A 26,486-nucleotide genomic window follows, 5' to 3' on the forward strand; every position below is an offset into this window, starting at 1 on the left:
TAGACTAAGATCCTTATTTGTAGTAACTCCTAACTTAAACTGTTGTGAAAGAGAAAATGCCTTGACACTTAGTAGGCTCCCAATAATTCGTATTTAAGGGTCAGGGGGGTATAATGGAAAGGTGAGTTTGGACTAAAGCACATCTAAATTTGAATTTTTCTGTGTGAGTCACTTAACCTCTCAGAGCTAATTTCTTCATCTGTGAAATGTAGATAATACTGCTCATTTGATAGGGTTTTCACAAGAATTAGCCAGACACGGAGTTCAAAATTAAATAACAATGTCTGTACACTACATGTACTTAAGGCACTCTGTGGCACCTGGATGGTTCAGTCACTAAGCTTCACACTTCACCTCAGTTCAAGATCTCAGGGTCCTGGGATCTAGCCCCACAGGGACTCTCTTTGTCAGCTGGGACTCTGCTTGTCCCTCTGCCTCTCCCTCTGCGCATGCTCATTCTCTCTCAAATAAATAAAATCTTTTTTTCTCAAATAAATAAAATCTTTAAAAAATAATAATATAGAGGGGTGCCTAGGTGGCTCAGTTGGTTAAGTGTCTGCCTTCAGGTCAGGTCATGATCCCAGGATCCTGGGATGGAGCCCCACCTGCTGCTTCTCCCTCTCCCGCTACCCCTACTTGTGCTCTCTTGCTCTCTCTCTCTCAAATAAATAAATAAAACCTTTGAAAATAATAATAATAGAATAAAAAATAACATAATGGACAGAAATGTGCACAGACTTTAGTATCTAAAACAGAAGTGATCTACTTTAATCTCCCTCTTTCTAAACCACCTTTTCTTAATCTAAAATAGATTAAATTCAGGGATCCCTGGGTGGCGCAGCGGTTTGGCGCCTGCCTTGGGCCCAGGGCGCGATCCTGGAGACCCGGGATCGAATCCCACGTCGGGCTCCCGGTGCATGGAGCCTGCTTCTCCCTCTGCCTGTGTCTCTGCCTCTCTCTCTCTCTCTCTCTCTCCCTCTCTCAGTGTGACTATCATAAATAAAAATTTATTTTAAAAAAATAAAATAGATTAAATTCAGAAACTGATCTCTTGCTATTGCATACAGAAGTTTCTGCGCACGACTGCATTTTTTTTTCTGAAAAGAGAGTCCATAAATTTCTCATTCCCAGAAATAAAGAAATAACTCAAAGGGGGGGGGTGATATACATTGATAGCACTTTGTAATAGTGAAAAAATTTAGTAGACTCAATCTGGGGATGGAGGGATGGTTGAAATAGCAACGCAAAAGATTAGAGAGCCAGTAAAACCTTAACCATGGCCTATGTGCTCCAAAAGGACCACTACTCTAAGGTATTTTCCAGTTGTAGTATTTTTTACTTCTGTGCAGCTCTGAGAATGAGATTTGGGGGAACCCAACCCTTTAATCTGAACTAACAGCTCAGCGCTGGCCTAGTTACTCAGATAGAACCTCGAAATCAATCCATCCCCCGCCCCAGTTGTGGCAACAGGCATCTCAAAAGGGGTAGCTTCCCCCGTACATGGAATAAAGCAAACAAAACCCAAAATACACAACTATCCGCCTCCCGCCGTCGCCCCCTGCCGCCAAGAGTGAGCGCGGGCCGCCGTCTATCCTAACAGGCCTGGGCTCCCGGGAGGGGAGGACAGGCTCCCTCCTCCTCCCGCAGCCCGGTGAGATCCCAGAGGCCCTGGTGATCCAGCCAACCCCGACCGGCCGGCGAGGAGTTTGGGTGAAAGCAGAAAGCACTCCGCCGGCAGGCTTCGCGCTCTCCCCCCGCACGGGAGACAAACTTGCCTGTCCTGAGGAAAACTGAAGCACCACTGACTGGGCTCCGACTCACGGGAGAAAAGGAAACAGATATCCGCAAGTACAGCAGAGCGCTGGCAAAGGGTCACACGCCTCTCTCCCTTCCTCAGCGGGCCGCGGGAGGCTTCGGCTTTCCGCTCCAGCCCGCAGGAGTCCGCTCTACAACGCTCTCCCAGACGAATTCCCGCCTCCCGCCCCCTCGACTCCCGGCATCCAATCGCCGGATGAGCCCAGACAACCAATCACCCGCCTCGATCAGGATTCAAGTAGCCAATCCCGGTGCAAGATTAGGGGGCGAGAACTCTGACATCCAATGGAAGCCTCCGCAAGATGAACGGACCCAGGGCACTTGGCGGCACCGGAAGGCGAGCGACAGAAGAGGGAAGGACTCTCCCAAATTTGGGGGATTTAAAGGAAAAGAGTTCTCTCCGTTGGACTTTTTGAAACCGGTGATGTAAGTCGTGCAAAGATTTCTTGGAAACTCGAAGTCTCTAGCCTTAAAAGCTGTAGACAGAAAGGAAACACCTCTAAGCCTTGCTGAGTTCTCCGAGCATTCATCGGTGCCACGCAATTCAAATTCGAACTTCACTAGTAGCCACGCTATCGGAAAGATGGAGGCGGGAATTGCGAGACTGAGCCAAACCAGGCGAAAAGATTCGATGACAAGATTTCATAATATTCAAGGCATCCTCAGGTACCAAATTAAACCAGACAAACGCTCGCAAGGTCTTCCAGCACCAGGTAACTTCTACCTCTATTAAGGCTCATCCACCTTCTGTCCCTCCCGAGACCAGTTTATTCTCCTTTGCTAAGAAGTACACTTAAATTTTCTCAAAATTAGGTTAATCTCTCTGAATTGTTATTTTTAAAGAGTTCTGTATAGCCTAAACTTGGCTAAAATACTAGTGCCCCCAAAAGCAAAACCTGAGACATTTTCACAAATTCGAGAAACTGGTTTGAGAGTGAGGTGTGTGGCAGGAGGGAGCAGCAGGAGGCGAGCTGATTTGTTTGCCTCACTTTCACTTTTACTAGTCCCCAAACGCCAAAACTTAGTCTAAAAATAAATTCTGCCCTTCAGTCATCTCAGACTCAGAAATTTATCCTAAATAAGTAATCTAAAAGAAAGAAAAATAATGCTTCAATTTGATAACGATGCCTATTGTAATACTGAAAAAAAAATCACAAACTTCCCAGTATAGTAATAGGGAGATGGCTATCTCAATTCAATCATCATGAAGCAAATAAAATAATTATAAAGATAAATTGCTATAAACCATAATTATAAAAAAGTAAACAACTTGCAAAAAACAATACCATATAAAAGTAAATGAAAAAAAAGCAGACTCTAACTGGGTACTGTAAATTCCATTATGTGACAATATGTGTGTATAAGCAAAGATGAAGAGAAAGTACCAAAAAACATAACTTACTGTTAAGACAGTTGAGGGATAATTTATAAAAATAAGACTGTAAAAATAACTTCAAATTGTTATTCTGCATTTACACATATTTAAAATATCTAATCTTTTAAGTTACTGCTCCAGGGAAACTATTCTGATTTTCCTCTCCTAAATTCGTAAGGCTCTCAACCGACTCTAACCTTGTATTGTCATTTGATGTACATGGCATAATAGAAAAGGGACACACATAGATTCTGGAGCCAGAGAGTCCTGGACTCCAGTCCCTCAAAATGTCCCTTTCAAGTCAGCAGCAGTGAAATGAAACACAAAAAACCACAAGTTCATTTGATAAAGAATATGAATGTTTAAAAACCAATATTCAAAATAGCTGCACACATCTTTCACTTGAATAAAAAAAATCACATTGTGACAAATCTTAGAACCTTAACTTAAAATACATGAATATTAACATTTACTAATATATTTACACATTTATTTACATCATCAACAAATCTGATGAAAAACAGCATATGTTATTTTAACACAGCAGGTTTTGACCAGTCTTTGAAAAGTGATCCAGGAATGTGCACTGCATTTAGTTAGAAAACATATTTCAACCTTTTCTGAACTCCTATAGATTACCTACTCACACAAAATATTTCAAAGCCTCAGTTTAAAAACTAAACTAAACAAAACAGGAGCAGTTGTATTTAATCTTAAAAGACTTATAAAACTGCCTTGTTTAAAAATATGAAAATTCTTATGGTATTTTTTAAGTGTATGCTTTTACTTTTTGCATCAAAATTACTTACTTGAACATTAAGCATCTAATAAAAGTTATAAATAGTCTATCATCTAGGATACTGTGTACTTCATGATTTGAAACAGTTACAAATTAATTCTTATATAATACCCTTATGAGGTAGGGCCAGTAGTAATCAAGTTTTACAAAGGAGGAAACTGACATGTGCCTATAATGTAGTGAGAAGACTGAAGTTAAATTTCTTTTCTTAAAAATCACACTTTCTTATTAGCCTACCTAATTTCTTTTACAAGTGAAGAGGTCTGTTTCAAGGTAGGGGACTGGGGCAGTGGTTGTGAGGAGTGTGTATCACTCAGGCATTATCTCAGAAAGCAATGAGAAATAACTTCTACACTGGATATTTAACTAAGGAAAAAAATTAGGATTATGAGTTACCTGAATGCATCTACCTAATCAATGGAAGTTACTAACAGACAAATGCAAAATCCTTCAACAACATGGTACATTACATACTTTTAAATTTTTCCTGAGGTCCAAACACTATATATATATATTTCTTACTCAGAGATCTTCTAAAATTATGATGTGAATTATAATCCTGATAGCACACCAAGGGCTCTTTAATCTAGCCTGTTTCGCTGCTCTAAACTTTAATTAGATACCAATGTATTCCCCCCCCCACTGACCATTAGGTAAGTCAGTTAAACATTATAAAAATAAATCTTATAAAAAAAATTAAATGAGATCTCCTTTCAGATTCTTCTCTGCACAAAGATGTTTCTGTAAACACTTTTAAATTAGTATCTTAAAATTTCAAATTATTCAAATATCTCTTTAAACATATGTCTCCATATTAGTAAAAATTGAAGCAAATATGTAAAATCTTAAAATTCTCATCTGTAATTCCATGGAAATCATTTACAAAAAGCCATCTGCCTTTTTTAAAGTCTTCTCAATACTATTTCTAGAGAAGCAGAATTCTACCTTACATTACTATTACTTGCATTGCAAGTTTTAGTGATTTCTATTGGGTATTTAAACTCCTAATTTTTCCTGAATTCTCCCTTCCCTTTTTCTCCATTTCATCATTGCATCATTGTCACACTCACTGTTACTAGCTGACCTTAAACACTAGGGCTACCCAGAGATTGATCTTTATAAGAAATTAAAGGCATGGCACTGTTTCTTCATCGCGAAAGCTAAACAAGGCCAAATTCATTTTCTAGTAATGAGTTTCTTAAATGTGCTCCCAATAGAAAAAAACAAAAAACAAAAAACAAAAAACACTCCACTGCTACAGTATAAACATACCAGAAAAGTAGATCCAAAGAAGTGCCAATCAAATACAAGCAAGCATAATCCTTAAGAGAGTTCTAAATTATACTCATGTTGAACTGAATCGTTTAATGATTTCAAGACGTTATTGTTCCCATTCAGGTTAGAGTTGTTATAAGATGCAGTTTCAAATTGAGTATATGCAGCAAACAGCTTCATTTTTTTGTTTTACTTTTTTCTAAATTCCACTAACACTCATGTTTATTATTTCAATTATTGTGCTTTCAATACAGTGACAGAGCTGTACATCAGGATCCATACTTCCAGTGTCCCCAGATCCATTTTTATAAAGTGGATCTTTACAGATACCAGACCATCCACTTGGCTTCTCCTTTATTTGCTGAAGACCTAAAAACATAAGGAAAATAAATTAATTAATTAATGCAAGGAATCTATGCAATGAAAGGCCGGGACACCTGCACTCTGATGTTTATAGCAGCAATGTCCACAATAGCCAAACTGTGGAAGGAGCCTCGGTGTCCATCGAAAGATGAATGGATAAAGAAGATGTGGTTTATGTATACAATGGAATATTAGCCATTAGAAACGACAAATACCCACCATTTGCTTCAACGTGGATGGAACTGGAGGGTATTATGCTGAGTGAAGTAAGTCAGTAGGAGAAGGACAAACATTATATGTTCTCATTCATTTGGGGAATATAAATAATAGTGAAAGGGAATATAAGGGAAGGGAGAAGAAATGTGTGGGAAATATCAGAAAGGGAGACAGAACATAAAGACTCCTAAATCTGGGAAACGAACTAGGGGTGGTAGAAGGGGAGGAGGGCGGAGGATGGGGGTGACTGGGTGACGGGCACTGAGGGGGGCACTTGACGGGATGAGCACTGGGTGTTATTCTGTATTGTTGGTAAATTGAACATCAATAAAAAATAAATTTATTATAAAAAAAATAATGCAAGGAATCTAGAAAGGAGTTTGGCCTTTTGTTTGACATTAAAACAACTTAGAGGGGATCCCTGGGTGGCGCAGTGGTTTAGCGCCTGCCTTTGGCCCAGGGCGCGATCCTGGAGACCCGGGATCGAATCCCACGTCGGGCTCCCAGTGCATGGAGCCTGCTTCTCCCTCTGTCTATGTCTCTGCCTCTCTCTCTCTCTCTCTCTCTCTGTGTGACTATCATAAAAAAAAACAAAACTTTGAAAATAAGTTACTACTTACGTGTAATAATTGGATCAATGTCTCTTGTCTGAGTGGCAACATCAGAGGCACAGACTTGCCCTATTTGGATCAGCAAAGACATAATATCTTCATACAGTGGAGGAAATGCTCGACAAAAAGAGACCAAACTTGGCAGAGTTGGCATGAAAAAAGCATACCGCTTAGCCTGTGTTAAAACTGTTGGAAAGAAGTTAAACAATACTTTACAAATATAAATTAAACATATATGGCCTATTAAATATAATAGCCATATTAATACTAAGCACCACACTCTGTGCAGATTACTAAATTTTCTAAGATAAGTCTGATCCTTGCTTTCAGGGAGCTTATAATCTAGTAGATAGCCATCATCCAACATGTAAATTCTTATTCTCAAGCACTTTGAGTGAATTATGTTATTTAATTCTCACAGCCTCATAAATGAGGAAAGTAGTATTATGATACCTCTTTTATAGAGGAGAAAAACCCTAAATGAATCTTAGATTAAGAAACTTTTCAAGGCTACACAGCCAGCTAGTGGAGTTGGGATTGAACTCAGGCAGTTAAGTTCCCAACCACTAAAAATAATAAAAACGAAAAGAAAAATGAACAAAGTATTGTGGGACCACTAAGAAAGAATATGAAATTAACTAAGCCATAACTTTAAAAGACTGAATTACATATTTTTTAATTACATATCTTTTAAAATAGTTTATTTTGATACCATTTTACTCTGCAAACCAGACAGTGATTAAAACATTCATCTAGTATCTAAAACTAGTTTAGTTTTAGAACTTAAGGAAACTATATTTTTTTCTCTTATTTATATATCATGACTGTATTTTTCTGGAACTCTAAGCCTTTGTAATAAATTATAATTTGTTTTCTGTTGATATAATTACATTCAGAAAGCAGACCTGATTTTCATTTGTAAAAGTTTGTTTTTTTTTTTAAAGATTTTATTTATTTATTTAGAGAGAGACGGGACGCCTGGGTGGCTCAGCAGTTAAGTGCATCTGCCTCTGGCTCAGGGCGTGATCCCGGAACTCCGGTGCAAGTCCCACATCGGGCTCCCTGGATGGAGCCTGCTTCTCCCTCTGCCTCTCTCTCTGTGTCTCTCATGAATAAATAAATAAAATATTTTTTAAAAAAGAGAGAGAGAGAGAGTGACAGAAAGATAGCATGCACATGTGTGAGCAGGGGAAGGGGCCAACTGGAATGGGGATCAAATCTGAAGCAGACTCTGCACTGAGCACAGAGCCCAGTGCAGGGTGTGATTCCACAACCATAAGATCTTGACCTTGGCCGAAATCAAGAGTCTGACATCAACCAATTGAGCCACCCAGGAGCCCCTGAAAACTTATTATATTTACTTAAATCTATATATAATCATTCACAAAATGAAAGATACAATTTGCCTACCTATTCATCTCCTCTACACTATAAATCACATTTGAAATTAAAAATTTTTCAAAAGAATAACTGAAAAGACGGTGTAAATTAAACTACTGGTAACACAAGAACATCATACTATTAAATTCAGTAAAAATATGTACTACTTTACATTAGAAGTCTTTGTTATTGATGTTGGTTGACCACACACCTGTTAGCAAAGTTCCCATGACATTCACAGCTAAGCGAGCCACACTGAGTGACTTTGGTAATGCATACTGGATACACAAATGAGAAAGCAACTGGATAGCAAATATCTGCAATACAAAATCAAAATGTTACATGTTTCTGAGGAATCCTTAAGTATTAAAATTTTTTAAATGTTTGATAACTAGCAGGACTGGAGGGAGATTAAAATTTTCCTAAACCTCCAAAATGCTCATTACCTGTTTTTCAAGTTCTGGCTGTGCAATAAGCTCAGGTATGAAATCCAGACAAATGTGCATAGATGGAATACCTGCGACGGTCAGAGGTAAAAGTTCACATGGATAACCCTATCTCAACAAGAAAGGGGGGAAAAGTTAGAAATTAAAAAAAAGACCTGTAAGTCAAATACAGATAAAAATACATAGGAAGATTTAACTTCCTTTATGTAAAAGTTGCTCAGAAGGCTACAGTGCCCTAAATAAATCCTGGCATTTGACCCTTCTGGTGCACTAGAATAAATTATCTGAACCTATTAGTGTGAAATAAAACCTAAAAACTTGGGGATCCCTGGGTGGCTCGGCAGTTTGGCGCCTGCCTTTGGGCCAGGGCGCAATCCTGGAGTCCCGGGATCAAGTCCCACGTCGGGCTCCCGGCATGGAGCCTGCTTCTCTCTCCTCCTGTGTCTCTGCCTCTCTCCCTCTCTCTCTCCCTCTCTCTCTCTATGTCTATCATAAATAAATAAATCTTAAAAAAAAAATTAAAAACTCTGGATTTTTGGCCATATCACAAAGGACCATGAACGTTTGAGTGATCTCTGATTTCTAACTGATCCCTATTAGTTTAGTAATCAAACCACTCTCCTTCTCAGATATAAAGTTCAACCATATAAAGATTGTTCTTTGAAAACACACCTGAAAGTGAACAAGTTTAGCAATGTTGGGATCAGCAATGTACATCTGGTGTAAGAGACAACAGATAAGGCACTGAACTTCTCGAAGGTTACAGAGCAAATTGTCTTCTCCTTCCTCCATTCCCTTATTTGAAGCACTGGTAGTAATAACACTTTGAACATTTCTTAGCAAGCTGTCTGGATTAACACCCCTTGCCTTCTCTTCTTCAGTAGGTAAGCAGATCTCCAAGAGAATCTGGACAGCTGCACTATCCTACAAGCAAACAGAACAGTGCATTTAAGAATTTTCTGAAAATTTTATTTGAAAACCAAATCTAATCTTGTTTTCACATGAACAAAAGTGGTAAAATAACAGTTTCTTTAAAAAAAAAGGGATCCGGGATCCCTGGGTGGCGCAGCGGTTTGGCGCCTGCCTTTGGCCCAGGGCGCGATCCTGGAGACCCGGGATCGAATCCCACATCAGGCTCCCAGTGCATGGAGCCTGCTTCTCCCTCTGCCTGTGTCTCTGCCTCTCTCTCTCTCTCTCTCTCTGTGACTATCATAAATAAATTAAAAAAAAAAAATTAGAAGAGGAGTATTCTGATTAAGTGACATCCTAAACAGGGCCTAAGCAAAAAATGACTTCCACCAAAATCTCCTTCCTTTCCTCTTAAATTCCTACATTTTCCGAGATCCTATCCTGTATTCCCCTCTTTTTCTCAACTGCTTGTTTTTCCTCACCAATTAAGTAATTCCTCTGAAGATGGTGGTTAATAATTAATACCTAAAAGTCACTTCCTAAAGCTTTTTCACTTTTAATTTGAAGATGGGCTCTTTATGGCCCTGGTTTTGCAAAGAAAAAGTCTGCCTTACCATCTATTCCCCCTGTACAAATCACTGTTGCTCAGTCTATAAGCTTGAGTGTCATTTCATAGAACAGTAATTTCCTGAGGGGTGATCCATTTGATGCCCCTACATATAAAGGAGAGCTAGAATCATTTTTAACTAGCAGGAAGAGGTAAAAAAAAAAAAAAAAAAAAAGAGAGAGAGAAAGAGAATATATGACATGTATCTCTGGAAGACAGCCACTGCCTGGAATAGAAGAAAATAATTATTTCACCTGTTTTTACGAATGATTATAAAGTAAAGTAAGTTTTATTTTATAATTATCATTCTTGGGTTGAAGGGTTTTTGGTCTGGAGTTATTGTTTTGTTGTGTTTTTGTTTGTAAACTCTGGTGTGAGACTACCCAGGCTTGAATACTAGCTCTGCCACTTATTAATGTGTAGCCTTAAGCAAGTGGCTTAACCTCCCTAGGTCTCATTTTCCTAATCTATCAAAATGGATAATACTCCATGCCTAACAGATTGGCTATAAAGATTAAATGAGTTAATATACATAAAGAACTTAGAATAGCACTCAGCACATAGTAAGCATTATATAAATGGTAACTAGTATGATCCTCAATTAGTTACCTGAAATTCTGAGGACCAGATTAATTTTAGAAGTCAGAATTCTTTTTAATGTAATATTATATAATATCTCCAGGAGAGACTAGGGTAGCACACAGTGCAGTCAAATATACTCACATTTCTGCAGTAAAACAACATTCACAATAAGTGAGATAAAGCCATAAATAGCCTCATATCAATTCAGGTCAAGTTTTCTCAAAAATGAGATCACGTCAAGTCAGGTCTTTCTGCCAACTGAATTACCGAAAAAGTGCTTCAGTTTTCATAGCTTATTTGATTTCTGTATCACAGATAAGGGATTGTGGACCTATACTATTGCTCTAATTCCCCTTATTGTCAGTAAAAATATTTCAGAAGATATGTTTCAAACTAAGAAAACATTTCTACTTTGAAGACCTCAAATTGCTTAACTTTTAATCATCTCACATCTCCTGACTTACTTAAAAATGACTAAAGGCTTCGGAAAATCCTACATTGTTATAAAACTTTTCTAAGGGCCCCTGACTGGCTCCGTAAGTTAAGCATCTGCCTTCAGCACAGGTCACAATCTCAGGGTCCTAGGATCAAAGCCTCACATCTGGCTCCCTGCTCACCAGGAAGGAAGCCTGCTTCTCCCTCTCCCTCTGCCTGCAGCAACCTCAGCTAGTGTTCTCTCTCTCTCTCTCTGTCAAATAAATAAAATCTTTAAAAACTTTTCTATATATAAAACAACTCCTTGTATTGTCATACTATTTACCACTACTTGACATTTTATTATATATATACTTGTTCTGTTTGTCTCCACCCTTCAATTTTAAAAAAACAAAAGTTTTATATTTTGTTAACATGTAAATCTCATTTAAATGGCTATTAAACTAATATTATGAAGATTATTCCTAATTTTAGTAATATAGTCCATCTGATATTCAGAAGCAAAGGAAACAACTATAATACATTCTGTAATGAAAGACATGCACAACATGTCACTGTTGTACATAGAGGGCTATCATATCCCATCTATTTAACTAATTATATTAACAGGAAACCCATGCCCTTTCTTGGCTAATTTTATTTTTTTATTTTTATTTTTTTTAATTTTTATTTATTTATGATAGTCAGAGAGAGAGAGAGAGAGAGAGAGAGAGAGAGAGAGGCAGAGACACAGGCAGAGGGAGAAGCAGGCTCCATGCACCGGGAGCCTGATGTGGGATTCGATCCCGGGTCTCCAGGATCGCGCCCTGGGCCAAAGGCAGGCGCCAAACCGCTGCGCCACCCAGGGATCCCCTCTTGGCTAATTTTATTACCTGAGCAGCCAGCAATGCATTTTTCAATTCTTCTCTGGTAACTTCAGGGCCATCAGTTTGCCCAACTAAACCTATTGTATTATTCTGGGAAGGCCTATCTTGCTCTGCTGTTTCCTTCAGATGAGCACTAAGGTAGGCTTTGGATGCAAGCAGATAGCCATTCAACATGTGTAGAGTGATATCCATCAGTGGGGGGCATCTAACACAGAAAGAAGAAAAATACATGAGAAAGAATATAAATTTATAAATTACTCAGAATATGATCAATCAGTGGTGAATAGTACCTAAAAAACCTAAAGAGTTGTAGTACTCTTATTACACTGAAATATTTATTTTATTTTTTTAAGATTTTATTTATTCATGAAAGACACAGAGCGAGAGAGGCAGAGACACAGAGCGAGAGAGGCAGACACAGGCAGAGGGAGAAGCAGGCTCCATGCAGTGAGCCCAATGTGGGACTCAATCCCAGGACTCCAGGATCACGCCCTGGGCAGAAGGCAGGCGCTAAACTGCTGAGCCACCTAAGCTGCCCTACACTGAAATATTTATTTAAAAAGTTTAATAGATTTATCCTATCCTCTATATTTTGATTATATTGAATACATATTAAATATTATCTATTTCATCTCATCAACTAAAATCAAATATAACGTATGCCCTTTTGCAAAAAGAGCAGTACTACCAGTAAATCTCTTAAGTAGGAACCTGCAAAGCAGCTGTCCTCAAAGAGAAACATTCTACAATTGATAAGATGAAGGAAACTAGAACAGAATATTTATTCTTTCTATTCCTGTTTCTCCTTTGGAGCAAGACAACTCACTATTCCAAAAGTGCTTCATCCACTTGACCTGAGAAAAGTTATTTACAGTTATTCATTCCACAAAGACTGTTGCAGATTAAATTAAAGGAGGTAAGAATAAATACAAGAATTACATACAAAAAAGGAAACAAAAAAATAGATAAATTAGTAACCACTAAAATTTAAAAAGCCAAGCCCAGGGCGCTTGGGTGGCTCAGTCAAGTAAGCATCTGATTTCGACTCAGGTCATGATCTCGGGGTCCTGGGATTCAGCCTTGCATGGGGCTCTGTGCTCAGCGGGATTCTGTTTCTCACTCTGCCCCTCCCCCAACTCATGGGCACGCACCTGTTCTCTCTAATAAATAAAATCTTTAAAAATATATAAAAAATAATATGAATGATCACTTAGTAAAAAAATTTTTTTAAATTAACAAAATTAAAAGGCAAAATTGGGGCAGCCCAGGTGGCTCAGCGGTTTAGCACCGCCTTCAGCCCAGGGCCTAATCCTGGAGACCCAGGATCGAATCCCACATGGATTCCTGCTTCTCCCTCTGCCTGTGTCTGTGTCTCTGTCTCTCTCTCTCTCTGTGTGTGTTCTCATGAATAAATAAATAAAATCTTTAAAAAAAAGGCAAAATAGAACAAAGAAAAAAACTGCAAGAGCTAATATCCTTTATGAAGAACTCTTTCCAAATCAAAAAAAAATAAGCATTTCAATAAAAAACTAGACTAAAATAGAAAGAAACGATATCAATAGCCAATAAGCATATTAAAATATTCAATCTAAAATACAAATTGACTAAGGGTGCCACCCTTAGTCACCCTCAGTCAGTTAAGCATCTACTTTCAGCTCAGGTCATAATCCCAGGGTCCTGGGATAGAGCCCCACATCAGGCTCCCTGCTCAACGGGGAGCCTGCTTCTCCCTCTCCCTCTGCCTATCCCCCTGGCTTGTGCTCTCTCACTCACTCTCAAATAAATAAAATCTTTAGAAAAAATTAAAATAAAAATCAAGTTTTTACCTATATAAAGTAGTAAAGTATAATATCAAACACTGCTTTGGAAATGTAAACTGGTCCAGCCTTTCTAGGTGGCAGAATGAAAATATGAATATGAATCAAAATATGAATATAAAAAATACAAAAGTCTTGAAAATAAGAGTGTTACTTTTCCCCTACAATTCCATTTTTAAGAATCTGTTCTGGGTTGGCTTGGCTGGCTCACTTGGAAGAGCATACAACTCTTGATCTCAGGGTTCTGAGTTTGAACCCCACATTGGACACAGAGATTATTTCAATATATATTAAAAAATAAAATATTTTTTAAAAAGAATCTGCTCTAAGGAAATAGTATATAGAATAGTCACCACAGTAATATTGATAATAACAAAAAATAGAAATAAACAAAATGTCCAACAATAGTGATTTGGTCAGGCAAAGCAAATCTATGTGGGATACTATGCAGCCAATTAATATCAGAATATCTATTAATGTGGGGTAAAGTTCACAAGTGAAAATCCAGGCTAAGAAAACATTATATACATTATGATAGCAAAATCTAACAACTTCCTAAATAACTGGAGGCAATTCAGATGAAACGTTACCTATTTAAATGGATTATTAAGACTGATAAATTGTTTTAGAAGTTACTCTTGTCTGGAAGTGTTATTTACTGCTATTTTTCTTTTATTAGATACTTAATGTCACTTACACTGTTCATTCTCCTGACTCGTATTTCCTATGAGACCCTGATCTCACCAAACCATATGTGGCTGATTTTGCAAATTTTGTCACTTCATAAATGTCATCCCTTAGGTTGAGGACTGATGAGTACATTCAGAGAGTGTATGTCTTACTTAAGTTTTAACTCCAATTTCTTTCCCCTCTAGGCCATCTAACACAAAGCTTCTCTTCTTAAGTTACCACCTAAATGACCTCTTTAGCCTAACATTCAAGGCCCTCCACAGTCTGACCCCTAAGTTGACATTCCTAAAGTATGTTCCTCTCAACAACTTACCCCTCCACCCCAAGGCTTTTTCATCTGTGCTTCTGTGCTTTTGCTCACATTGTTCCTTTTCCCCCATAATGCCTTCCTTAAGCCCTTACCCCCATCATTATAGTGTCTGTTCATCTAAACCCCATTTCTATCCTTTAAAATACTATTCAGCGGGCAGCCCCGGTGGCGCAGCAGTTTAGTGCCGCCTGCAGCCTGGGGTGTGATCCTGGAGACCCGGGATTGAGTCCCATGTCGGGCTTCCTGCATGGAGCCTGCTTCTCCCTCTGCCTGTGTCTCTACCTCTCTCTGTGTGTCTCTCATGAGTAAATAAATAAATCTTTAAAATACTACTCAGCTCCCACTTCTTTTGCATATTTCCTGAACCTTTAACAGCATCCATTTACTGTACCATTCATCTGCATGCGACCGTATTATTTAACTTTACATGTATTTGTCTTATTTCTTCATATAGGTGATAATCACTTTAACCTATATATAACTGATATGACTTAGCACAACAATTGGAAATTCAAATATTATTGATGTGAATTAATTAAATTGGCCTGTTAAGGTGAAGCCACTTCAGAGCAACTGATTAAGTTCAGCAATTGGCAAGGAATTATGGACAAATGTGGAATCAATGAAACTAATCAATGAAACTTCTCACAACTGAGGATGCCAAAAAGATGATAGTTTATGTAATGGTTCATATTTAGTAAATTTTTAAAAGCCTTTTTCAAAAATGCTAACAAGGCTAGATTTTACTAATAAATATTAAACTGAATAGTTCTTAAATGTACACAAAACAAAAACAAAAAACCTCACAGCTCACACTGCCAATTACCTACAAGAACACTAAGACAGACGTAAACGGAATTTCTCCAATTTCTTTTGACTCTCCAAAGTATAACTCCAGAATAAAAATGAAACTCAAATGACACTTACCTGTGTACCCTCTGATCACATCTTAGGACAATGAGAGGATCTATCATCAGGTCATTCTGAGTATACTTTTGTTGTCGTACAAACTTTATTGAAGGCTGAAGTGCATTAACTGTCATTACCCACAGCCTGATGAAAAATAATCACATGTTCAAAAACAGCTATATTATAGATGAAACCTATAGCCATCCAGTCTTAACTCAGAAGGATAAAATCAGGAAAAAATTAATCAGGTGTGAATGAACTTGGAAAAATTAAGAACTATGGAAATCTAACTTATTATGATGTCTCTAAAACAAATGAAAATAAAACAGCAAATATAGTTTCAAAAAGCTTCCATGGTTATAATGGAATAATCATGGCATATAAGAATAAAAGTATGAATTAAAACCTTAGCACTATGAAACTGTATCTGGCCCCATAAATTAAGCCTTGGTTCCGTATCATCATAAAATCTCAATGTGAGATGCCACTTTGAGATTAGACATCAATAAACTATAAAAGTGATTACTAACCTGAAGTACACATCAGAATTACTAAGGGATATGCCAATAGGAAGGGTACCTAATTTCTCACAGTGAAGCCCAAGAGTCCATCAGCCCCATCTTGCACACAGAGCTTGTCCACTCTCAAATATGAGTGGATAGCTAAGAGTTACCAGACACTTAAGTAAAGCATCTAGTTTGAAAAAGATTAAAATATGCAAACAGAAGGAAACTTCAAAGAAACAATATAGGGATGAGAAACTTTTAAAACTCTATAATATCCTTAAAGGATAGAATATTGCATATATGAAACAAGAACAGGAGACATTTAAAGATCTTAAGGTAAAGGGCACTTGGGTAACTGAGTCAGGTAGGCATCCGACTCTCATTCTCAGGGTCATGAGTTCAAACCCCATGTTGGGCTCCATGCTGTACACGGAGCCTACTTAAAAAAAAGAAAAAGAAAACTAAAAATACTTGGGTAAGAGCTCTTAAAAATTAAGAATATAACAACTTAGGGACGCCTGGGTGGCTCAGCGGTTGAACGTGTGCCTTTGGCCCAGGGCGTGATCCTGGAGTTCTGGAATCGAGTCCCACATCAGGCTCCCTGCGGGGAGCCTGCTTCTCCCTCTGCCTGCATCTCTGCCTCTTTCTCTCTCATGAATAAATAAATAAATAAATAAATCTTTTAAAAAAAGAATATAACAAATTATTTAAATTCAAAAGAAAGATCAGAAGATAACATTGAGGAAATACTTGAAGTAAATTCAAAAGACAAATTTAAAGAGAATAAAAAAATTAGATAATCAGGTTTTATGACAAGAGGCTTAAAAGCTAAATTATAAAAAATTACAGAAAACAGAGGGAAAGAAATCACTGAAAAAAAAACCAAGATTATATTCTTAGAAATGAAGGCATTAGTCCCCAGACTAAAAAAAAAGGCCAAGCACCCAACACTATGAATAAAAAAAAAACACATACACAAAATATATCATGAAATTTCAGAAAACAGTGAAAGGAAAAAAAAAACCTACAATATAAGAGAAAAAAACAACAATCACATACAAAGGAGTGAGAACTGATATATCACTGGATTAATTAATAGCAATAAGGGAAGCTCAATTCATTCAGTAAAATTAAATCTTCAAATTTCTGAAAGGAAAATTGAGATAGAATTCTACACTTAGGCTAAAGAACAACCAATCACATGTGAGGGGAAGAATAAAACCCTTTTCACGCATGCAAGTCCAAAACAATAAATAAATTCCCTAAACACTCTTTCTCAGGAAGCAACTTGAATGTGAGTTACACTCACATTAAAAAAAGGAACTAAACCAAGACGGAGAAAAAAACATGGAATTCAACGAGGAGAGACAAAAGCAATTCCAGGATGGCTTCTGTGCATGTCCCAAACTAAAAAATGAAGATGGAAAGCTATAAAAGGAATGTTTCCAAGAATAAAGTGCTACTGATAAATTACCGGATGTGTTAGAACAATTTTAAAGTAAATGTCCCCTCAATAATGGAGTTTAGGGATGAATTAGTTATTAATACAAAATGAAAACAAAAAACCCAAGTAAAATGAAGAGGAAAGTTTTTTTTTTTTTTTTTTTTGAAGAGGGAAGTATTAACTCAGGGTATGTGTGTGAGGTATGAAGGAAGGCAGTTGTATAAGAGGTTGTAATCAAAGGATACTGCATATGTCAACTATAATAATAGCACTGATGTAGTCATAATGACAGACACACTGAATACTACTTTAACCAAAATTCTGGTATTACTCTGTTGGGAGAAGTGAAGGAAGGGAAAGTGTGTTGGGGGAAGAGGGACTCACAGGGGAGGAAACAGGTGAGAGGGTTAACTTTTCATCTTGCATAGTGGAAAGACAAAATTTCTCAATTGGAAAGTCAGGAAATCCTAGTAATTATGTTACTGAGATAGATGGGGGGATATAAATGCCAGAATAAAAAGGTTAAAGAGCTGGAAACAGCTGTCTCTGGGGAGCAACAGTCAAAATGGAAAGGAATATACTATTTAAGTTCTTAAGTTACGTGTATTTATTTGACATAAGTAAAAATTAAATTTAAAAAGCATAAATATTTCCAGACCAATTAAATCAAAATCAAAGTCTAGCCCAGTGTTTAGGTTCTTTTAGAGCAGACTAGGTGTTGTTTGTTTTCCTACTTAAAGGGGTTCTGATTTGCTTTTATTTAAATTCTAGCTAGTTAAGATACAGTATAAGATTATTTTCAGGTGTACAATTTAGTGACTCAAAACTTACATACAACACCCAGTGCTCATCATCACAACAAGTACACTCCTTAATCCCCATCACCTATTTAGACCAGATGTTTCTGATGCCATATATGGAACAAGAGAGACTTATCTTCCTAAAGGCAAAATAATTAATCCAGTGTTCTCTAAACTTTATGGGTGCTAGAATCACTCAGGAAATTCTTTAAAAAAAAATTTAAAAAAAGTAATAGCTAACTCCCACCAACAGACACTCTGATTTAATTAGCATGCATTACAACTTGCTGATCAGGAGTTTTAAAAGATCTCCAGGTGATTTTAATGTGTAGCAAAATTTGAAGCCATGGCAAGGATTGCAAGACACATGGTGATCTAAATCACAACTAGCCACAAATGAGTATACGTGAGAATTCATTTTTAAAGGACTTTCTCAACTTGAAAATACTTTGTTTTCTGTTTCTTAAAGTTTATTCTTTTCCTTAAAGGTATAACTACTTTTTAATTAGTGGTCTTCAGAATGGATTTATATTGTCGGATAATCAACAATTTTTCAATATTTAAGTTATTGTATACAATCACTGCTATACGCTTATTTATTACATGAAACAATACACTGAAATTACCTTCTGGGCATCACAGTATTAAGAACCATCCATAGTTTATTGACCGTTTGAAGAATTCGCCGTGGAACCCCTGAATTCAACAGCTGGTTCATATTGGATGTTAATACTTCTGCATAAGGTATAAGTTCACTGGCAGAGAGTAGAGTCAAGTGTTCCAGAATCTGCATCACTTGTGTGTGACTTACTGGGACAGCTGAAAATGCTAAAAGGAAAACTTAGCAGTCATGATCTAAATTCTATACAGCTTACCAAAAATTATTTAATACTGTCCCATCAGACTACACACCACCCAAATGAAGGAAACACTGTTGCTGAAAAGAGTAAAACTTTCAATCCTGGCCACAAGTTTTGGCTATACTTAAAATAAGGGCCTAAGGTACTTTTCCCTCTGCCTATGTCTCTGCCTCTCTCTCTGTGTCTCTCATGAATAAAAAAATAAAATCTTTTAAAAAAAAGGAGGGGCCTAAGAAAAGTTAATGTTACATATATTTATAAAAATAATCATAAAGATAAAAGTTATAAAAATCTCATTTTTTTAAAGACTTTATTTATTAAAGGAGCCCATGCAGGGAGTCCAATGTGGGACTCGATCCCAGGACTACAGGATCACACTCTGAGCTAAAGGCAGATGCTCAACTGCTGAGCCACCCAGGCATCCCTAAAAATCCCATTTTAAAAAACACATTAGTAACCCAAAGATAAATGCCATTTCCTTGATGAATCAAATTAGTTTTAAAAGTTGACTGAAAAAAAGAAAAAAAAGAAAAAAGAAAATAAAATAAATAAAAGTTGACTGAAACATGAAAATATACCCAAGTATTGCTTTTGGTAGTAATATTCAGTAAGATCCAAACTTCTTAATATTTTCCATCTGGGGGGCCCCCTTTATAAGATGTAAGTATCCAGCAGACTGCTGTTAGTAAAAAATATCTATAACTGTGCTTTTCAACAGAATAGTCACCACATCTGGCTACTGAACATGTAAGAAATGTAGCTAGTGCAAACTGAGATGTGCTTTGAATATAAAATATATACCAGATGGCAAAGACTTTCTTTGGAAAAATAGTAAAATATCTCATTAATATTTTTATAATGATTACATGATGAAATGATAATATATTGAAATATTGGGTTAAATACAATTATTAGAATTACTTTTGCCTATTTTTTAATATGGCTATAGAAAGTTAAAAATTATATGTGTGGCTCAAAAAAAATTATATGTGTGGCTCATATCACATTTCTAATTGACAATGCTTGAACATTTCCATTAATGGCAAGTACATTGCTCTATTCTATAGTAGTTATTTCTGACCAGTTTAGGACCTTCCTAAACCATAGTACTATTTAGTACTGTATTTTCTACAGTATAGTATTTTCTACATTACAGTACTATTTAGTACTGTAATGTAGAAACTATGAGTAAACAGATACAAGCATGTCAGAAAGAAAAGATTAAAACTCCTGGGGTGCCTGGGTGGCTCAGTCAGGTAAGAGTCCAACTCTTGATTTGGCTCAGGTCATGATGTCAAGGTTATGAGATCGAGCCCAGCACAGGGGATCCAGGCTCATGGCAGAGTTTGCTTGTCCCTCTCCCTCTGTTCCTCCCCCAACTTGGGGCACTCTCTTTTTCTCTCTCTCAAATAAATAAATAACATAATTTTAAAAATTAAAAAAAAAAAAAAAGGTTAAAACTCCCTAAACTCAAAATTACTTAAACATATTGACGAAACATTGTTACATACCAAGGAAAATTCTGCATGACTTTAAGATTTCAATGAGCCTAACATCTCTTTGTACTACTAAAGGTATAAAAGGAGTATCCAATTTACTCTACCTTCTTGGAGTTGTTTAGGAGAGTGGTTTTTGGCATTATTAGTCAGTAGCATTCGCCTTAACAGGGCATCAGTCCCTGTGATTTCTTCTTCACAGATCCAATCATCCACAATGCACAAATGTGGATAATTAGTTGCAAGGAGACGTAGTAAAGCAGAATGCAACCCTTGAAAATTTACAAGAAGTCAACTGGATTCTTCATTCGCAAAACCAAAATCTTTTCTCCTCTCTCCCCTCTCCCTTGTCTCTTTCATTTTTGGCAAACCAAAGGAATGTGCACATCTTATGCATGCATACTATCATTTGAGAATTTGTTTGGTAATTCAGCCAGATAATCTGGTTAAATAAAGATTTGATATGCAAAAAGGTGGAAACTACTAGTTTTATCAAAAGTTCTCCAGCTTTCTTCCACCCTATCCCAACATAAAAGACTTCATGTTGACACAGCAGTAGTTCAAGTATGAGGGCAATGGGGAGAAAGACAAAAAGAGGAAAAGAATGTCCATCTGGGGGAGATCATATATGATTTGAGAAAGACCTTCCTCAGAAATTCTGATAGGTGTCTATAGAAGAACATGTGCTCTCTTCCAACCCAGTTAAGAATCACTGCTACAGATGGGTAAAATCAAGTTGCCCACTCTGAGTGCCTAAAAAAATATTAGGCACTCTATGTACATTTTTTCATTTCTCCGTAACATCTCTTCAAGGTAAACAATATTGTCTCCATTCTACTGTAAGAAAACAGACTGAAAGACATTTATGAAAGTTCCCAGAGTCACACAGCTAAATATGTCAGCCAACTGAAGCAGTACAGTTTGTACAAGGCAGTCTATTTGTCTTCCTTCAAGAAGAATTAATTAAGGAAAGGCAAAAGGAATGGGAAACTTTCTCATACTAAATCAAAGTCTTCTTTCTAAACCTTTTGTTTACAGCAGTTTGACTATTCATGACTTTTTTTAATTTAAATTCAATTTGCCAATATATAACACCCAGTGCTCATCCCATCAAGTGCCCTCCTTAGTGCCTGTCACCCAGTTACCCCATCCCCCCATCCTCCTCCTCTTCTGCAACCCTTTGTTTCCCAGAGTTATTTGAGTCTCTCATGGTTTGTCTTCCCCTCTAATTTTTCCCCATTCAGTTTCCCTCCTTTCCCCTATAGTCCCTTTCCTTATTTCTTATATTCTACATGAGTGAAATCGTATGATGATTGCATGACTGGTATTTTAAATGATAAAATAAATGATGATGATTCTGTAAAAATGTCTACTTATATATATGAAATACCACTACGCTAAAGATTTGGCACATAAATACCTAATAAATATTGTTGTTACTATATTATTATTATCATCCTCATCAGAGTTATAAGAATAGCAGCAACAGTACTAGTGGTAATAAAAGTACTTTTCATCCAATAATCTCCTTATTATGCAACTTAGATCAAATCATGCCACTTAGTCCCAGTAGGGAGAATACCTGCTTCCTTTGTCAAAGAAACTGCTTAAAATTAATATTTGTTTGAAAAAATGCTGCAACAATCAATAATATTATTTTAAAGTTTAAATATCCACATGCACAACTACATGTATAGTTAAGACTATCTCAAAACAGTCACAAAATGACTGCTTACCAGAGTGAAAATTAACCTACATTTCATAATCTCTCCAATAAAATGTTAGTTGCCAAATATAACATTATTTCCTTGGAAATAGTTTATGCAAAGATCTAAGTAAAAATAAATGCACGTATCTGGCTAAAGGGGACTAAAGAAGGTCCATCTTTGTTCCTGCTTGAAATCAACCATAACAAAGAAAGAAAAAGAAAACTCCCAACTTCAAAGAAACAAAAAACTCAAACACTATAAGAGGAGGTGTTAAGGAAAAAAATCGAATTTCAAAAAATATCATTATATATCTATTTGATAGCTTTACAGTAAAAACTATAGTAATTCGATGCTATGGAGTATTATGGAGGAATTAAAAGCAGTAAGGTAGATCTACATGTACTGGCATAAAAACATTTCTAAGTCTCCAAGAGAAAAAAACAAGTCTCAGAAGAGATAAGATTTAATGCCATTCATAGTTAAAAAAAATTTTTTACTCATGTATCTATTAACTTCAACCATATGAAACTGTATTTTTGTAGGTCAAAAAAAGTTGAATACCTGTAATTTCATATGGTTCAACTTAGAGAAAAAATGTCTAAAATTACATACCAAAATAAAACTGGGTTTTGGGGAAGGAGGAATGCAAGGAATAAGATAGGGAGGTAAAGAGGAATTTCACTACTGAATTGTTTGATTTTTTTATTATTATTAAGCACCTATTACACTTTATAACACTATAAACAGGAAGGTATTTTTTAACAACAAATGTTAGCAGTAAAAAGCAAGCAAAACAAATACCTCCCAACTCCTGCTGCAACCCTTGAGCCTGTCGAATAAGGAATTTGATAGGAATCTGATCCATTAAAGATGATGAATATGATTTGGGCTTTCTTTGCATGGTGGCTGTCAGTGAAAGATACAAAGCAGAAGATAAAAACTGTAATTAACAACAGCGATCTTAACCATCAACCAAAATGGAACAAAAACAACATTAGATTGCTTTTAATTCACTGAATCTATAAATTTTTGTCACAAAAAATGAAGAAATAGTGGACATAAAGGAAGAGCAAGAATATCTAAGGGCAAGATCTGGAAAATGCCCCAAAATGAAACTAGTGAGGAGAAAAATCCTAAGAGAGAAGCCATCTGAAGAAGTGCCCTACCTGAAAAAACAAAAACAAATGAAACAAAATGAAACAAAACCCTTGATAAGTAAGTCAACCCTCTCCCAAATCTAATCAAATTAGGAAGACTAAAATTCAGTCATGACCATATGGCTTTAAAGCTTCATGATTTCAATAGTTTTAATTTAATTATGTATTATAGTGACTCTTTTTAAAGGAAGTTAGGCAGTATGAATTTGACTCCCTTTTCTCACAACTTCTATCTTCAGTCAGCAAATAATTCCTTTTTTAAAAAAACAAGTCCTGGGGCACCTGGGTGGCTCAGCGGTTGAGCATCTCTCCCCTCAGCTCAGATCATGATCCTGGAGTCCTGGGATCGAGTCCCACATCAAGCTCCTATTGAGGAGCCTGCTTCTCTCTCTGTCTGTGTCTCTGCCTCTTTGCCTCTCTCTCTCTGTGTGTCTCTCATTAATAAATAAATAAATAAAATCTTTAAAAAAATAAAATAAATAAAAACTGGAAATATAATGATAATGCTCATATTCTAATTGGGTATTATTAGTACATTGGGATTTATTATAGTACTCTATTTCTTATGCACATTCTTTTGTATCAATACAATATTTAACTAAAATTAACATATACAATATAAAGACTTTTTAAACAAACCAAAAATATATGTGCATATGAAAATACACAGACATACACACACACTTTTTTGAAACTGCTATGACATTCTATAACTTTGCTCCAACTCATATTCCCGAATTCCATATGTGAGCATCTGCAGCTACCTGGTAGCTGCTAATAATTTTTATTATACGGCTAAAACCACAGAACAGTTAATATACTGAAACTACGATACAACTTCACATGTAGGAATAAATATGAGGCAGAAAAATTACCTTTTTGACTATGAAAGAGCAAAGTTCTCCCATGTTGTGACATATTCTACAGTCATTTATTTTTCTTAGAGATGAAAAACTAGACTAGGAAAAAGTCTCCTCATCTAGGGAAGAAAAATTTTCCAAGGAACAGCCAATCTCTTCATTTGTCTTCTACATCCCACTGCCTTTCAAGGACATCAGTCCAGGAATTCTCTTCTCAGCATTATCAATCTTACCTCTCCAGTAGATTACTCCCAACAACATACATTCTCTCAACTATTTCACCTTAAAAAAAAAAAGAAAGAAAGAAAGCCCTCTCCTGACCTTACTTTCCTCTCCAATTACATTGTTTTCCTTTCTTTAAAACTCCTCCAAAGAGCTGTCTCTACTCATTGTTTTCATTATTATCACCTCTAATTTTCTTTTCAATCCACTGCAATCCATTTTTCTACCACTTTACTAGTAAAACTGGCCTCCAGCAAGCAATACGCTATAATCAGCTAAGCCTCAGTCCTAACCTTAACTGATCTAGCAACATCATTTGACATAGGTGATCCCTGTATCCTCTGAAACATTCTTCCCTTGGCATCCAAACATCATATTCTCCTAATCTCCCACATTCCCGTCCATGGGTGATCTTATTTAATGTCATGATTTTAAATATCAAATATATGTATAAATTCTCAAAGCTTCAGTCCAGGTACCTCCCCTGAATTCCAGGCAAGTGTGTGTGTGTGTGTGTGTGTGTATAGACTGTCTCCTTAACATCCCCACTTAGAAATCTATCAGACATTTCAAACTTAACATACCCATTACTGAGTTCCTGGTCGCTCACAAATCTGCTCCTTCCCCAGGCTCTTATATTTTAGTTGATAGCCATTCTGTTCTTTAAGCTAAGGCCAAAAGCCTCCACATCCACCTTGGCTCATGTCTCTCAAATCTCATGAATCCATTAGCAAAACCTCTCAATTCTACCTTCAAAATGCATATATCCTTCTACCAGTCCAAACCACCACTACCTTTCACCTAGAATCTTATAAAAACCCACTAACATTCCTTTAATACTTTAGTTCCTTTCCCAAGATGCATTCTAGGCTGAGTTGTACTCCTAACCTAAAACCTTTAACTTTCTAACTGAGATCCATCAGACTGTTATATAAAGACTAGCAGCTTCACAGGAAGGGCACCTGGGTGGCTCAGTCAGTTAAGCATCTGACTTTGGCTCAGGTCATGACCTCAGGGTCCTGAGATTAAGCCCCACATCAGTGTCCCTGCTCAGCAGGGAATCAGCTTCTCCCTCTTCCTCTGTCCCTCCACCTGTTCACGTTCTCTCTATTGCTTTCTCAAATAAAATCTTTAAAAAATAAAATAACAAGTTAAAAAGAAGAGTAGTTTCATAGGAACACTGGGTTCAACTAAGCACGTCACTAGGGACTGGAAAACATAATCTTTAAAGATTCTTCCAGTCCTAAAAAATTTTGAGTACTTATTAATTCCTCATGGTATATACACAGGCATTGGCTATACTATTCTCTGTACTTTCTTGTATAAAAAAAAAAATTTTTTTTTGCTAGACATTCATTTATGTAAAAAATAAGGGTGTATCCAGGTCCCTGCTACAATATTAATGGTTTGAATTCTTCACAAGAACACCTCCTTATAATTTATTCTTCTATTATTAAATTACAAGTGTCATATTCTTTTTTTATTTTTATTTTTATTTTTTTTTAATTTTTATTTATTTATGATAGTCACACAGGGAGAGAGAGAGAGAGGCAGAGACATAGGCAGAGGGAGAAGCAGGCTCCATGCACCGGGAGCCTGACATGGGATTCGATCCTGGGTCTCCAGGATCACGCCCTGGGCCAAAGGCAGGCACCAAACCGCTGCGCCACCCAGGGATCCCACAAGTGTCATATTCTTTAACAGAATTCATTACATGTGAATAAGAGTAGCAGACTATTACTAATGCTTATTATTAGCCCATCTTTTGGTTAATATGACAAAGATTATAATCACAGTTATGAGATATCATCTGTATAACCTTAACAATTATACTCAGGAAAAAGAAAAGCAGTTAAGAAGTTCACAGTATATTTAAAACACAATACTTCAGATAAATAAAGGATCTGCCAAACACTGAAAAGTAACTTTGATTTATAGCTTTCAAAAAGTATAATCACTCAGCTGTGGCAAAATAACAACCCTTATAAGAATTTTCCCTGCATTATATTTAATGCCTACAATTTTCT

General features: G+C 36.5%; 2 protein-coding genes and 1 long non-coding RNA gene across 9 annotated transcripts in view; 1 reads left to right on the forward strand and 2 right to left on the reverse strand.

Moving 5' to 3' along the window:
* BRIP1 (BRCA1 interacting DNA helicase 1) overlaps positions 1-2,087 on the reverse strand; it is a 181,670-nt gene extending 179,583 nt beyond the window's left edge. The window contains exon 1 of one of the 3 annotated variants that reach the window (XM_077852395.1): positions 1,776-2,087. The gene's annotated coding sequence lies outside the window, so the exon portion shown is untranslated. The remainder of the gene's footprint in view (positions 1-1,775) is intronic. The other 2 variants (XM_077852396.1, XM_077852393.1) reach the window with 2 other exon arrangements.
* On the forward strand, positions 1,612-6,600 carry LOC144286229 (uncharacterized). The gene is made up of 2 exons (XR_013354287.1): positions 1,612-2,236; positions 5,519-6,600. It is a non-coding gene; the product is annotated as an uncharacterized LOC144286229 (long non-coding RNA).
* The window catches only part of INTS2 (integrator complex subunit 2), a 52,490-nt gene continuing 29,531 nt past the window's right edge, over positions 3,528-26,486 (reverse strand). For 4 of the 5 annotated variants that reach the window (XM_077852398.1, XM_077852397.1, XM_077852399.1 and 1 more), the window contains exons 16-25: positions 23,022-23,126; positions 20,619-20,783; positions 18,782-18,983; positions 15,424-15,549; positions 11,686-11,884; positions 8,953-9,204; positions 8,281-8,388; positions 8,046-8,151; positions 6,464-6,640; positions 3,528-5,633 (exon numbers count right to left, since the gene is read on the reverse strand). In XM_077852398.1, coding sequence (XP_077708524.1) covers positions 5,464-5,633; positions 6,464-6,640; positions 8,046-8,151; positions 8,281-8,388; positions 8,953-9,204; positions 11,686-11,884; positions 15,424-15,549; positions 18,782-18,983; positions 20,619-20,783; positions 23,022-23,126 — 1,610 coding nt within the window. In that variant the 3' untranslated portion in view covers positions 3,528-5,463. The remainder of the gene's footprint in view (positions 5,634-6,463; positions 6,641-8,045; positions 8,152-8,280; positions 8,389-8,952; positions 9,205-11,685; positions 11,885-15,423; positions 15,550-18,781; positions 18,984-20,618; positions 20,784-23,021; positions 23,127-26,486) is intronic. The other variant, XM_077852401.1, reaches the window with a different exon arrangement.

The sequence above is a fragment of the Canis aureus genome, chromosome 16 (assembly GCF_053574225.1).
Source record: "Canis aureus isolate CA01 chromosome 16, VMU_Caureus_v.1.0, whole genome shotgun sequence".
In the NCBI taxonomy this organism is placed as follows: domain Eukaryota; kingdom Metazoa; phylum Chordata; class Mammalia; order Carnivora; family Canidae; genus Canis; species Canis aureus.